The sequence below is a fragment of the Entamoeba dispar genome, genomic scaffold, assembly GCF_000209125.1.
Source record: "Entamoeba dispar SAW760 scf_1105229459431 genomic scaffold, whole genome shotgun sequence".
Classification (NCBI taxonomy): domain Eukaryota; phylum Evosea; order Mastigamoebida; family Endamoebidae; genus Entamoeba; species Entamoeba dispar.
In genome coordinates, this window is record NW_001853689.1 from 22883 (window position 1) to 35551 (window position 12669).

Genomic DNA, 12669 nt, shown 5'->3' on the forward strand with positions numbered 1-12669 from the left:
TATTTCACAATGAAATGACTATGTGTTCTAAAAATAGAACACAGCAATGATCACAAAAATGAGTGTGATGACGTGGCAACTATAAATAGAAATCGAATTTGATGTGGAGACATGTCAGATTTATAAAAATAGAATCGAATGACGTGGTAACACATCAATGAGGTTAAATAAAACTCAAATGACGTAATCATTACGTGGTTAAAACTCAAAGAATTATGGGATGAATATCACAAAAATCTAAAAATTAGTCAGCACAAAATCTAAAAATCTCAAATAGAAAGGTCAGCTGACTCACTGACCAAAATTATAGTAAATTTATAATAAAAATATTATAAAATATAATAAAAATATATAGTCAGTAAAATATATATATATATTTTTTGGGGTGTCAGAGTCAGAATAGGATTAATATTGGCACACCCACTGACTGTTATGGGTTTAAAAACATAAAAATTATGGAAAAAACATGAAACACTATAAGATTAATACAATGAATAACAAATATAAAATAAATAAATAACAAATAAATAACAACGTATGGTATAAAACACAAAAGTCAGCGCAACTGAATTATTAGATCGCTGACCCCAATATATATAGTAATGTCTATGTGGCAGGGTTGAAAATAACGTTCAAAATTTTCAAATGGTGATGAATTAGGGTGTAAGAAAGGTGCAGAAATAAGAAGAATATGTAACATAGAAACATCAAGAAGCAATGAAACATACGAAAACAAATAAACAACAAGAGAAAGATGAGGTATTACGAAAGCAATGAGGAATTAAAATGACGATTAAATAAAAATAAAACAGATAAAATAATAAAAATAATTATAAAAATATTATAAATAATAAATATAAAAATAAATATACAACAAGTGATTATAAATAAAATAACAAAAGATTAATAAAACTAAAATTAAATTAAATTATTTCATATAACGATAATTATGTTCGTCATAATAGAATCGAATTTCTTCTAAAATATCTTCAAGTGAGCCATAATTAGCAACAAGATTCCGTACATCACATAACAAATATTGTAAATAATTAAATAAACATTGATCAAATTGATATTCTTTAATAAATGATAAATAATACGACCAATATTTAATAGCATAAATAAAAGCTTTACCACCTTCGGTCAAATTACTCTTAAGTCGTTCATCTAATTCAGCATTTAATTTATTAACAGCTTGTTCAAGGCAATACAATCTAGTTGTAGACATGAGAAGTTACAAATAAAATGAAATTATTCATCTTTAAATATGTAATGTATAGTTGGCATTAATGCATAAAACGTATATCCACGTCAATTAAAGTATAGTTATAACATAATAAATTATAATAAAACAGACACAGACATTGTCTGTTAGAATAAAAAATTGCCTGTTTAATGATGTGTATACAAATATTTAAACGTTTCAAATCAACTAAATTATCAATTCAATGAATATACCAATAGAAGACCGCGTAGATGCATGTCGCTTAGAAGATGTAAGTGTTAGTTTATTATCAAGCTACTTTATAGATTTAGACGGAATAGAAGAGTTATGCGAAAATATGAAAGATTTATACAACAAAGAACAAATATCCACACTCGGTGATGAAAAGTACTTACAATTAATGGAAAAAGAAGCTTATTTAGTTGAAGATTTAGCAATAACATCAATGAGATTCTTAAGAGAATACAAAAAGATTATTAATATAATGAAAAATTGTTCTACAAACAAAAGAAATCAAGACATTAATTAATCAATTACTTTTTATTGAATTATTCTAAGAATTTTAATATTAATTCAGCTCCAATAATAAGTATAATCAAAATTAATAACACAATAGCAGATGCAATAGAATAACATATTCTTAACAACACCTTTGGCTGTCGGCTTAGTAAAGTATTATTATTATCATTTTCATCTTCATTGTCTGGCTTACGCAACATACTTTATTCAAATAAAACAAAATAGTTACTAATTAATAGTTAAATTATTTTTATACTTAAGATAAAATCCAAAGTAATCATTAGTTATTATTAATAAATCTTCTTTCTTCTTATATGATTCAAGTTCAACAAATCTTCCTCTCTTAGTTAATCTTTCAAACTGTTTCTCCAAATTACTACAATATAATAAAACAAATACGTTCTTTTCATATTCACCCATTAACATTGGGTAAATTAATTCACCAACTAAATAATTAGAAACACTATCAGAATCATTTATAATGATATCAAAGTCAATATAATCAATGTTTTTATCGCCAAATTTAGGAATTTCATATCTTTCACATAAGCTGTCCAATTTCATTTCAATTTTTATACGCTCATTAAATGTAAGTGTATAATCATTCTTACAAAATATATATAAAGCTTCACAAGGATGTCTTTCCCATAAGACAATATCCGCTTCTTCATAATCAATAGTATTGAGTTGTTTTTCATAACAATCCAAAACATATAATTGAAATTCATAATTACTAATTAAACCACCATGTAAACGTTCCAACATATTCATACCATTAGAATCAAAATCAATATACTCACGAATAAATACAATTTCATCTCTATTTAAGAAATAGTCATGAATACGATTAATAACAGTAGTTTTTCCGACAGCCAAACCACCACTAAGAAATATATGCTGTTTAGCAAATTGATAAATATATTCTTCAGTATTAATGTAAGAATTGGTTAAACTATTAGAACTAGTCATTTGTTAAAACGAGATACTAAAATTTCTCTTTATATTTTGACAAAAACTATTTATACAACAACAAATACTAAAAATAAATACTAAAACCGATTTAATTATCAAGTTCGACTTTTTTAGGCTTTTTTTCATTATCCTTTGAAGTAATTGGCTTAAGCAAAGCTCTCTTGGATTCGTTTTCAAGTTCTTCTTCACGAACACAATTAACATCATCATCGTCATCGATAAATTTACGAGAAGATTTCCTAATCCAATCCGGTATAGTGCTCTGGTCAATCATTTTCTTATTAGTCTTCTTAGCGAACTTTCTATTCCAGGCATTAAAAGAATTCATTCCAATACCGCTTTCATCCAAGAATCTAGAAAGACGTTCACACCTTCTTATACTTTCCAATTTATAACGAATTAAATCACGCCTTTCATCATCAGTTTTCACTCTTTCACTATTATTAATCTTCCAGTCTATATAGGAAGGTTCCTTCATTGTATAGTAAAACTTTTTGAGGAAGGAATTTACGTTAGGATCTACTTGAGACTCTGTATAGACATCGGCTATATCCATACTTGCTACATCTGAATAAATATCATCCTTTGGGCGATTTATATTTGACATTATGATTTGATGTACTCCTTTAGAGTTCAACCCTTTAAATAGGTCATTCCACTCAATGATGTCATAAACACGTACTAAAAAACCTCATCGGGTCATATAAATAGAAACATTTTCAGATCATAAAACAACAAAGATGTCAAAAGAAGAATTTAATAGTGAACCTAGTAAATTAGATGAAATACATTTAAAAGACGCCTTAGCTCACAATAAAGCTCTGCATTTTACATCCAGGTATATGTACTTAACGCTATGGGGAGACGAAGTCTCAAATCAAACACAATTCAAAGAGATAATAGATAGAATAGCCGGGGCAACAAATAATGTACAATATGCCCATATCTCTCCAGTTGAAATTGATGAAACGAATCCAAAGCCACATCAACACTTATTGATTGTAACTAAAAGACCCAAATCATTCAAAGCAAGACCAATTATAAATCATGCAGATGGAACTAAGCAGACATTTTGGTATACGCGGGTGAATTCATACACCTCAAGAACTGGTGATATATCCGCAATTATTAAGTACATAACAAAGAAAGGTGCTGGCATGTTTAAGGGAGATCCTTCAAATAAAGAAGACTTGAAGCAGACATGGGTTAATGCTCTAACAGATCTAGATTCTTATCAAGACTACAATGAATTAGAAAAAAATTTACTAAGTATAAATGCTGAAAAATATATCCAGCAAGAGGGCAAGATTAAAGCTCGCTGGATGCGCAAGAACGCTAGAAGATTAGACGTAGAACAATATACAAGAACAGACTTATTCCCATGGAAAGAAGATATGGAGGAAATACAAACGATCCGTAAATGGTTACGCTGTGCACAAGGGGACAAATATAGAATGGGAAATCTATTCATTGTAGGTCCAACCAAGACAGGAAAAACCGAATTCGCTATCCAAGAAATATTTCTAAAATATAATACCTTTATGTTAAGAGGAGACTCTCTCTTCGATGCATATGATGATGAACAAAATTATAAGTTTATATTATTTGATGATATAAATTATGATAGAAATCTAATTAGACTTATTAAAGCAATTACATCAACCATTAATAAAAAAACAATGGTAAATATTAAGTACTCTAAAGCAATAGTTACTGCGAGACCTTGTATTCATTTATTAAATCAAAAAGAGTACGAAGGAGTTGTAGATCTCATGAAATACAATGGCGGGTATAGTTGGTGGAAAAGGAATTCTTTAACAGTTTTTATTGATAAAAAATTGTATAAAGATCCAACGGAATCTGAAAAAGATTCAGAAGACATGGAACAACAGGAAGAGAATTACAATGCATTAGAAGATCTCCAAGATAAATATGATGAAATAAAAGACATGCCAGAAGATCAAGAATCAGAAGACATAAGCCCTATTGAGCACCTTTCTTTTTACTCAAGAGTAATGAATCTAATGGAATCATTAGGTTATAATGAAGAACAATTAGAAGAATTAAATAAGAAGATGAAAGAAGCCAAAAAAGATAAGAAACTGAACAGAATGTTGAACGAGTCACAAGAGAATAATAGTAGCATAATGGAAGAGTGGAACGATGATTTAGAAAATTACCAGCTTGACAACCCATTAGGTATGAATAAAAAAGACTTTGAACATTTTGAAAGAGAGAATATGACATCCTATGAAAAACAAAGAAGTAAATATTTCAACAACACGCCCAATGACAATACTATGGAAGAAGAAGACTATGATGATGATGATGATTATTCCAATGGACCATTAGAACACACACCTTTTGGAGGGAAAAATGATGATATAGACATAATATATGACTAACAAATTAATTAAATTTCTTTTTCCTTTTCTTAATTTCTTTAATACTTTCAATAGAACTACTCTGAGAAGGATCATAAGGACTACCATCTACAGTCTTATGACTAACAGTACGAGTATCAGTATATTCAAGTAACTTACGACGATCTTCTTCAAGACGTTCATTTGCAATTTGTTCTTGAACCAAACTAGCTATTTGAGCATCAGTAAAATCATAAGGTTCAACAGGAAATTTCTTTCCAAGTTTAACATGATACTTACCCGGTTTCAATTCTTCAACAACATTTCCTTTCAAAAGAGATTTATCAACATCCACACGCATAAATTTAACATCGTATTTTTTATTTCCTTTACTAGCATTTCTTGTTTTCTTTTCAATAGATTCAACATCACCACCAACAACATTTGCAACTATACCTTGCATTTGATTATTACTTAATAAACGTTTATCAGCACTATAATATTCATCAATATATCTCCTTGTAATAACATTCCTAAAAGCATTATCAAGTCTTTCCGGAGTAGTATCATTAAGTTGAATAGCCTTATTATATATTAATTGTTGATCAATATCACGATTTGTATCATATTCAATCTTCATTTTATCAATATCCTTATCAAGAACATTAGAAGACTGTAATAAATCATTCAAATTGTAAGTATTATTATTTAATTTATTTATAAAATCAGTAAAACTATCAATAAAATTTCCAACTCCAACACTGTTAATAGGAATAGTATAATCATGATCAACAAATATACTCTTTGCAACATCAACTCTTTTTTGTAATTGTTCAAAGAAATGACGATTAGGACCATATTCAAGAGGACGATTTCTAGCAAATTGTTTAACAACTCTGGGGAATTTTTCATATAATTTATTTAATTTTTTGATTATTGTAGGATCATTTACAAATGAAGGTCTTTCAAGTTTAACATCACGTACACGAGTAGCAACAGGAACTAATACAGAAGCAGTTCCACTTCCTCCATCACCTCTACTAGGATTAATACCACCTAAAACATTAAAAGCGGCATTAGCTAATTCATTACCTCTACCAACTTCTTCTTGTATATCAGCAATCAAATTAATAACGGGTGACATATCTCGCATCCTTCCTTCATTATATTTTCTAATATTACTAGCAATAGCACCAAACTTAGCATCAAAACGTCGTTTAGCTCCAGCACGCATAGCAGGATCAGATATACTTCTAATATATTGAGCAACTTGATTTTCATTAATATAAAATCTATTACCCATTAACTTTGTTATATCACTAATAAGCTTCCATTTATTAAATGTAACTTGATCAGTTTCTTGTTTAAAAACTTCCTGACTCATTTTCCTATCAATCTGAGGAAAATTTTTCTCTAAATAATCAAAATCACTAGCATATGTTTTATTTTCATCTTCCAATACTTTAATACGTTCATTACTTTGATCAATACGTAAATTAAGCCTATTCAAAAAATTGTTAATATTATTAATTTCAGATTTATATAAATCAGGTTGATTAACTCTCATTTCATTTATACCAGCAATAATACCATTAATAAGAGTCTGCATAATACGTTGCTCATTTTTAGAAACATAAATAGCATTAGAAAGAGCATTCAAACCAGCATTATACATACGATCACGAGCATTCATAGTTTTATAACTCTTTTCAATTTCTTCATTCATTTTTCCAATTGTTCCATATACATTATTAATATCATTACCATATTGACCAAGTAATTTCTCAAATTCAGGTATACGAGAAACAACTGGTCTCATATCATTAAGTATAGTAGTCATCTCTTCAAGTAATCTTTCAGAATAACCAAAACGATGTCGAAGAAATATATTATAAGACCTCAAATCTTCTTTAGTAACAAACTGTTGTTGATTACGTTTTAAATCAATATTCTCCTTTTCAAGTGCTTCAATACGTCTCTGATTTTCTCTAACCATCCGATTAATTTCTTGACGTTGAAGACCTCCAGCTTTTATTTGCTCTTTAATATTTTTATTCTCGCGTCTAAGATACTTAATCTTTTTATCAATTTCATGACTATAATCATCATATGTAATAATATTAGGAATATATTGATCATATCTCTCTCTACGTTGATTCCAAATAGGATTTGTATTAAAATAAGGATCATATAACAATTTACCAGCTTCAACTTTATCTTCTCCAGTTTCAACTAATTTACCATCTTCAATTTTATAACGAATACCCTCAAGTAACTTATTAATCATATCATTAACACCTTGTTGATCGAGTTTATTTTGTAATCGATAATCAAGATATTCTTGTAAAGTATTTAATATCCGCATTTTTCCAGTACGAGGATCATATATTTTCATGGGTTCCCAATTATTCTCGTTATATTGTTTTTGAGGTTCCTCTTTCTTTTCCTCTTCTTTATTATCTCCACCACTACCAGCAAGAGGAGTATAAGGAACATATGGTCTACCACCAAATCTATAAAATTGTACTTCATTATCTATAGGTTGTCTAGCACTTTTAAATTCAGTAGCATAACCACTCCAATTTGTATGAAATTCATCACCTTCATAATTATAAAAATCACGATAACGTCTTTTATAACTTTTAAATTGTTTACGATTAAACCGATTCCATCTCGGTTGTCTAACATCAAACCAACGTCTCATTAAAAATAAGTAGATTAAAGATTAGGATTTGATTCAGGCATACCATTATTAGGTAATACAACTCCACCATTACTATAAGATTGATCAGCTGCATTATATACTGTATCAGGATTGATAGAAGGTTTACTGGCATTATCGGCACCACCAACTACAACATAACCAGAAGCATCAGAACTAGAAGGAACAACCAATCCTGTATTATTTTTAGCATAACCAATAAAACCAGCATATGGTCTAAATATTTCAGCATTTGGAGTAAGAACCTTTCTTAATCCTCTCAATGTAACATCAAATTGCCAATGAATAGTTAAAGTACAAGCATTTGCAGCAGCAACATTTTGAGGAGCTTTAATAGAAATAAGTAATTGAGGATTCCATGCACTATACATATTATCTTGTGATAATACTTGTTTTGTATTTGTTGTTGGTAAATACATTGATTTTTCCATCATTGAAGCAGCATCTAATTGTCTAATAACACCCCATCTACTTCCATAATACAATGTTTTTTCATTTGCAGATGAATAACTTGATACAACACCATAATCAGGTACTCCAAAATATTTATTACCAGAAATATCAACTACTTTAATTTTAACACCATTTCTATCCCATGCAGTACAAATAGAAGGGAATGTCGCACTATTTAATAAACCATTACCAATAAATGTCATTTCAAGTGATGCTCTAACAGCATTAACTTTATATTGATCATACATTCCCATATAATTTTCAAAATATTGAGTACTTGTTAAAATAGCATTTACATTTCTAATTAAAGTACCTTCACTTCCATTAGCAGGTACATTAATAGTTACATCTTCTTGTGTAGAGATTACCACGTTAGTAGAATCTCTTTGTTGCATTGCACTTGCAAAATTACCAAATGCTTGTCTTCGAAGAGCACTTCTTCTTCCTCTTCTTCTCATAGTACGTCTACCTCTCATTCTTCTTGCCATAACTAAATGAAAATAACAGTTCAATTAATTACCAGTTAATAAAGGAATCGTCTTACCAGATACTGAATCAATTTTAGTAATATAAGTAGTAGATGCAGAATTAGCCGAAACATAACTAGCAGCATAATACTCATCAGAATTTGTCCTACCAATATTAAGAGCTCCAACATTATAAGCAAACTTAGCTGTACCAGTAAGTTTATCACTATTAAGATTAACTCCAACAATAACACTATAATTATTAACGTTATTAGAACCAACTTCATTAATAAAACTATTAGCATCAAAAGCGTGATTTTTATCAACTGCGGCCATCGAATATACACGAATTGCATTATTAACATTACCAAATGCAATAGCGTATAAATATTTATTAGAACTTATACTACTAGTACCGAGTATAGCAGTCCAAGTACTATCCCCAGAACGTATATATATATCAAATGAACCATTTTGAGTGGTATAATGACCTTTACCAGTAAGCGGAATCTGTTCACTATAATTAGTAGTACCATCACTAATACTCCATCTTAAGAATGAATACGTTTCAACTATTTCATTCCTAGTTGTTCGTAATTGCTTAAAACGAACAGTAATATATCCCATTACCTTAAGAAGATAACTATCATCGATATTCAAGGTGGCACCACTAACAATATCATTTAAATATGTTGTCCATTTAGCATTATCAATAAAAGGCAAAACAGTACCACGATATGAAGTTATTTCAATTCGAGTAGTAGCTTTAAGAATAGCATATAACGCATTAGGTGCCTGTTCAGTAGGAGCCGCACCTTTTTGTAATGTACTAACATCATTATATTTTACACTAGAACTAGAATTCCATTCTAATTGACTATCATCAAAATATTGTAATACACTTAACAATCTAGTATCAGATTTATCACTTTCAGTATTATTTTTAACTCCTGGTATACTAGCTCTAGCACCATATAATATAGTAGGTATAAAACGTCCATTTTGTATCTCTGGTTTAAATTCATATAACTTACCACTCAAAATAGTAGGAATTGTCATCATTTTTTCACTACTACTAACACCTTGAATATCTAATGATAAATGCATTGGTGCACCGGGCATTTTAGATTGATAAATATAAGAAGAATAAGAAGCGAACTCTTCATAACTAGGTTCAGAATATACAGCATTATTATCAATATTATTTTGATAAAATCCACTTGGAATAGTTCTTTTAGCAGCCATTCCATAAATACATGGAAATGTTACTTCTTGAGTAGCAATAGGACCATTTTCACCACTAGGTTTAACAATTTTCTTACCAATAGCATAATTTGTATTCAAATAAGTCAACAAATCATTAGACTTATCAGCTTCAGTCAAATCACCAGCAGTAATCTTTGTAATTAATTGATCATAACTAACAGCAGTAAAACTCGTACCAGAATCAGTACTAACTCTATAAGCATATTCCTTATTAAAAACGGCATTAAAATCAATTTTAGTAGATACTCCTTTAGCAACATCACCACAAATATGAACATCCATAATTTTAAATTGATCAAAACAATCACATAATTCTCTAAATATAATACTTTTATTCAATAATCCAAGTGAACCTATTGTATGTACATCAACACCTAAACCGTTAGCATTATTCATAACAACTCGACCAGTCCAAGAATCACTTATAGGAATTGTAGCAGTTAATTCTTGTTGTGTACTCCTTTTAACAACATCAATATTCTTTCTAGGTTTTAAAGCATCACGTCCACTCGTGGAATTAGCAGCAGATCTCATCTAAATGAATATTAAGTTAAGATGCAAGAACTCTATGACATCTCAGACATATCCAATTTATTAAAAAGAACAAATAACAAATCTTTTGATATTATTTCAGAAAAAAATAAATATACATTATACAATTTTCCTTCTTCATCTAATTTACAACAAAAAACAATTACTTATACATCAAATGGTATTAAAGATTTAGTACCAGATGACGGTTATGATGGAATATCACAAGCTAAAATTAACATTATTGTACCTCAACAATCATTACAAGAAAAAACAGTTACTTACACAACAAGAGGAACACAAACACTACTACCAGATACAAATTATGATGGAATATCTAAAGCAACGATTAATATAAATGTACCAGAACCAGTATTCAATGAAATAATAGCAAATATATCAGACAATGGAACATATGAATATACTCCAAATCCTTCAACAGATGGTATTTCAAAAGTAACAGTAAACGTAAATGTTTTACAATATTTTATTGACAAACTAAATTGTTATTATTTAAATGTATCACACATACAAAATTTAAGAGAATTATCAACAATTATTGTTTATGGACCTACAGCAGAAGCTAATATCAAATGGACAAATAGATGGGGAAGATTTATAGGATATTCAGACACTGCATCAATCACATTATCTTCTTCATGGCCTTTCTTAATAATGTGGAAAGGTTCAGACAATGAAGCATACATTCAATTACAACGTTCAACATCAATTCCAATACGTAACGGAGTACTTACATGGGTACATGTCTTAGAAGAAGACACATCAACAGTTATTTTACGTTGTATGGATTCAACAAAAAACGACAGAGCTTTATTTGTTTCATATGTAGAAGAATTCTCAGAACCAAGAGATTTCATAGATTTATACTTCTTCTATCACACAATATTTAATTAACTTTTTTAATCTCTTTATTTTCATTTCAATGGAAGAAATATACGACGTCACGGCCTTATCAAATGAACTCAATGAAACGGGACAAACTTACTTTGACATTATTTCAGAAAAGACAACATATAGACTAGAAAATTTCCCCCCTACAGATACATCAATCAGAAAAATAGACACTTTCACTTTCACTGATAGATACGGAGACAACCCAGTAACAGAAACAATATTATTTTCTCAGATAGCTCAACACAGATATTTCGTAGACGATACTCCAACAGCAGATAATCTAAAATCGAACGCTTATATAACACCAGGTGGAACATATTGCATGTTAATTCATAATAATTCAACAAGTTCACTATCAATTCCACCACCAACAGACGCTCCAGGAACAGATCAATTAATAATCCGCCTTGACAACAACACAACAACAGTACCAATTACTTCAAGAAAAACTTCAACTTCAGTAGTTTCTCAACCACCGGTAGCAGGAGGAGGAGATACTTTAATAATAATACCACCAACAAACAGAACAAACGTTCATTTTATGAATACTCCTCCTCAAGAAAACATGAAAATAAGATTAGGTTGCAGTATAGGAGATATAACCTCGACATACAGCTTATTCTCTTTTAGCATTCAAATGTTTGACTTATCAACGCTTCTTTCAAAAACTTCTTAATTTAATTTCTTTGTGAAAATTTAAGGTTGTCAGTTGTCAGGAAAATAAGAGTGAAATAACAACCGAAGGGAAGTGCATGTAACGATTTCCTGATAACTGATAACATTAAATCAAGCAAAGGAATTATATGTTATATATCCCATAACAGTCAGTGGGTGTGCCAATATTAATCCTATTCTGACTCTGACACCCCAAAAAATATATATATATATTTTACTGACTATATATTTTTATTATATTTTATAATATTTTTATTATAAATTTACTATAATTTTGGTCAGTGAGTCAGCTGACCTTTCTATTTGAGATTTTTAGATTTTGTGCTGACTAATTTTTAGATTTTTGTGATATTCATCCCATAATTCTTTGAGTTTTAACCACGTAATGATTACGTCATTTGAGTTTTATTTAACCTCATTGATGTGTTACCACGTCATTCGATTCTATTTTTATAAATCTGACATGTCTCCACATCAAATTCGATTTCTATTTATAGTTGCCACGTCATCACACTCATTTTTGTGATCATTGCTGTGTTCTATTTTTAGAACACATAGTCA

The 12669-nt window shown here is 29.4% G+C and overlaps 8 protein-coding genes across 8 annotated transcripts, besides 7 other annotated features; 3 read left to right on the forward strand and 5 right to left on the reverse strand.

Moving 5' to 3' along the window:
• Positions 1-300: 300 nt before the first annotated feature.
• Positions 301-382: a sequence feature (AT_rich).
• A 97-nt stretch (positions 383-479) lies between these two features.
• Positions 480-531: a microsatellite.
• A 264-nt stretch (positions 532-795) lies between these two features.
• Positions 796-871: a microsatellite.
• A 9-nt stretch (positions 872-880) lies between these two features.
• Positions 881-934: a sequence feature (AT_rich).
• A 514-nt stretch (positions 935-1448) lies between these two features.
• On the forward strand, positions 1449-1754 carry EDI_294350 (uncharacterized protein; the record flags this gene model as incomplete). Its single annotated transcript, XM_001735795.1, has 1 exon — positions 1449-1754. One exon carries the CDS (start codon positions 1449-1451, stop codon positions 1752-1754), a length of 306 nt encoding a protein of 101 aa, XP_001735847.1.
• A 218-nt stretch (positions 1755-1972) lies between these two features.
• Positions 1973-2713, reverse strand: EDI_294360 (uncharacterized protein; the record flags this gene model as incomplete). Its single annotated transcript, XM_001735796.1, has 1 exon — positions 1973-2713. One exon carries the CDS (start codon positions 2711-2713, stop codon positions 1973-1975), a length of 741 nt encoding a protein of 246 aa, XP_001735848.1.
• A 91-nt stretch (positions 2714-2804) lies between these two features.
• EDI_294370 (uncharacterized protein) lies at positions 2805-3323 on the reverse strand (the record flags this gene model as incomplete). The annotated part of the gene is made up of 1 exon (XM_001735797.1): positions 2805-3323. One exon carries the CDS (start codon positions 3321-3323, stop codon positions 2805-2807), a length of 519 nt encoding a protein of 172 aa, XP_001735849.1.
• Positions 3324-3456: 133 nt separating this feature from the next.
• On the forward strand, positions 3457-5121 carry EDI_294380 (uncharacterized protein; the record flags this gene model as incomplete). The annotated part of the gene is made up of 1 exon (XM_001735798.1): positions 3457-5121. The coding sequence occupies one exon, from the start codon at positions 3457-3459 to the stop codon at positions 5119-5121; it is 1665 nt and encodes a 554-aa protein (XP_001735850.1).
• A 4-nt stretch (positions 5122-5125) lies between these two features.
• Positions 5126-7767, reverse strand: EDI_294390 (uncharacterized protein; the record flags this gene model as incomplete). The annotated part of the gene is made up of 2 exons (XM_001735799.1): positions 5126-7680; positions 7743-7767. 2 exons carry the CDS (start codon positions 7765-7767, stop codon positions 5126-5128), a joined length of 2580 nt encoding a protein of 859 aa, XP_001735851.1.
• Positions 5779-5805: a sequence feature (AT_rich).
• Positions 5982-6010: a sequence feature (AT_rich).
• A 30-nt stretch (positions 7768-7797) lies between the features above and the next one.
• Positions 7798-8742, reverse strand: EDI_294400 (uncharacterized protein; the record flags this gene model as incomplete). The annotated part of the gene is made up of 1 exon (XM_001735800.1): positions 7798-8742. One exon carries the CDS (start codon positions 8740-8742, stop codon positions 7798-7800), a length of 945 nt encoding a protein of 314 aa, XP_001735852.1.
• A 24-nt stretch (positions 8743-8766) lies between these two features.
• Positions 8767-10383, reverse strand: EDI_294410 (uncharacterized protein; the record flags this gene model as incomplete). Its single annotated transcript, XM_001735801.1, has 1 exon — positions 8767-10383. One exon carries the CDS (start codon positions 10381-10383, stop codon positions 8767-8769), a length of 1617 nt encoding a protein of 538 aa, XP_001735853.1.
• A 159-nt stretch (positions 10384-10542) lies between these two features.
• Positions 10543-11398, forward strand: EDI_294420 (uncharacterized protein; the record flags this gene model as incomplete). The annotated part of the gene is made up of 2 exons (XM_001735802.1): positions 10543-11307; positions 11390-11398. 2 exons carry the CDS (start codon positions 10543-10545, stop codon positions 11396-11398), a joined length of 774 nt encoding a protein of 257 aa, XP_001735854.1.
• Positions 11399-12302: 904 nt separating this feature from the next.
• Positions 12303-12384: a sequence feature (AT_rich).
• Between the last annotated feature and the right edge of the window lie 285 nt (positions 12385-12669).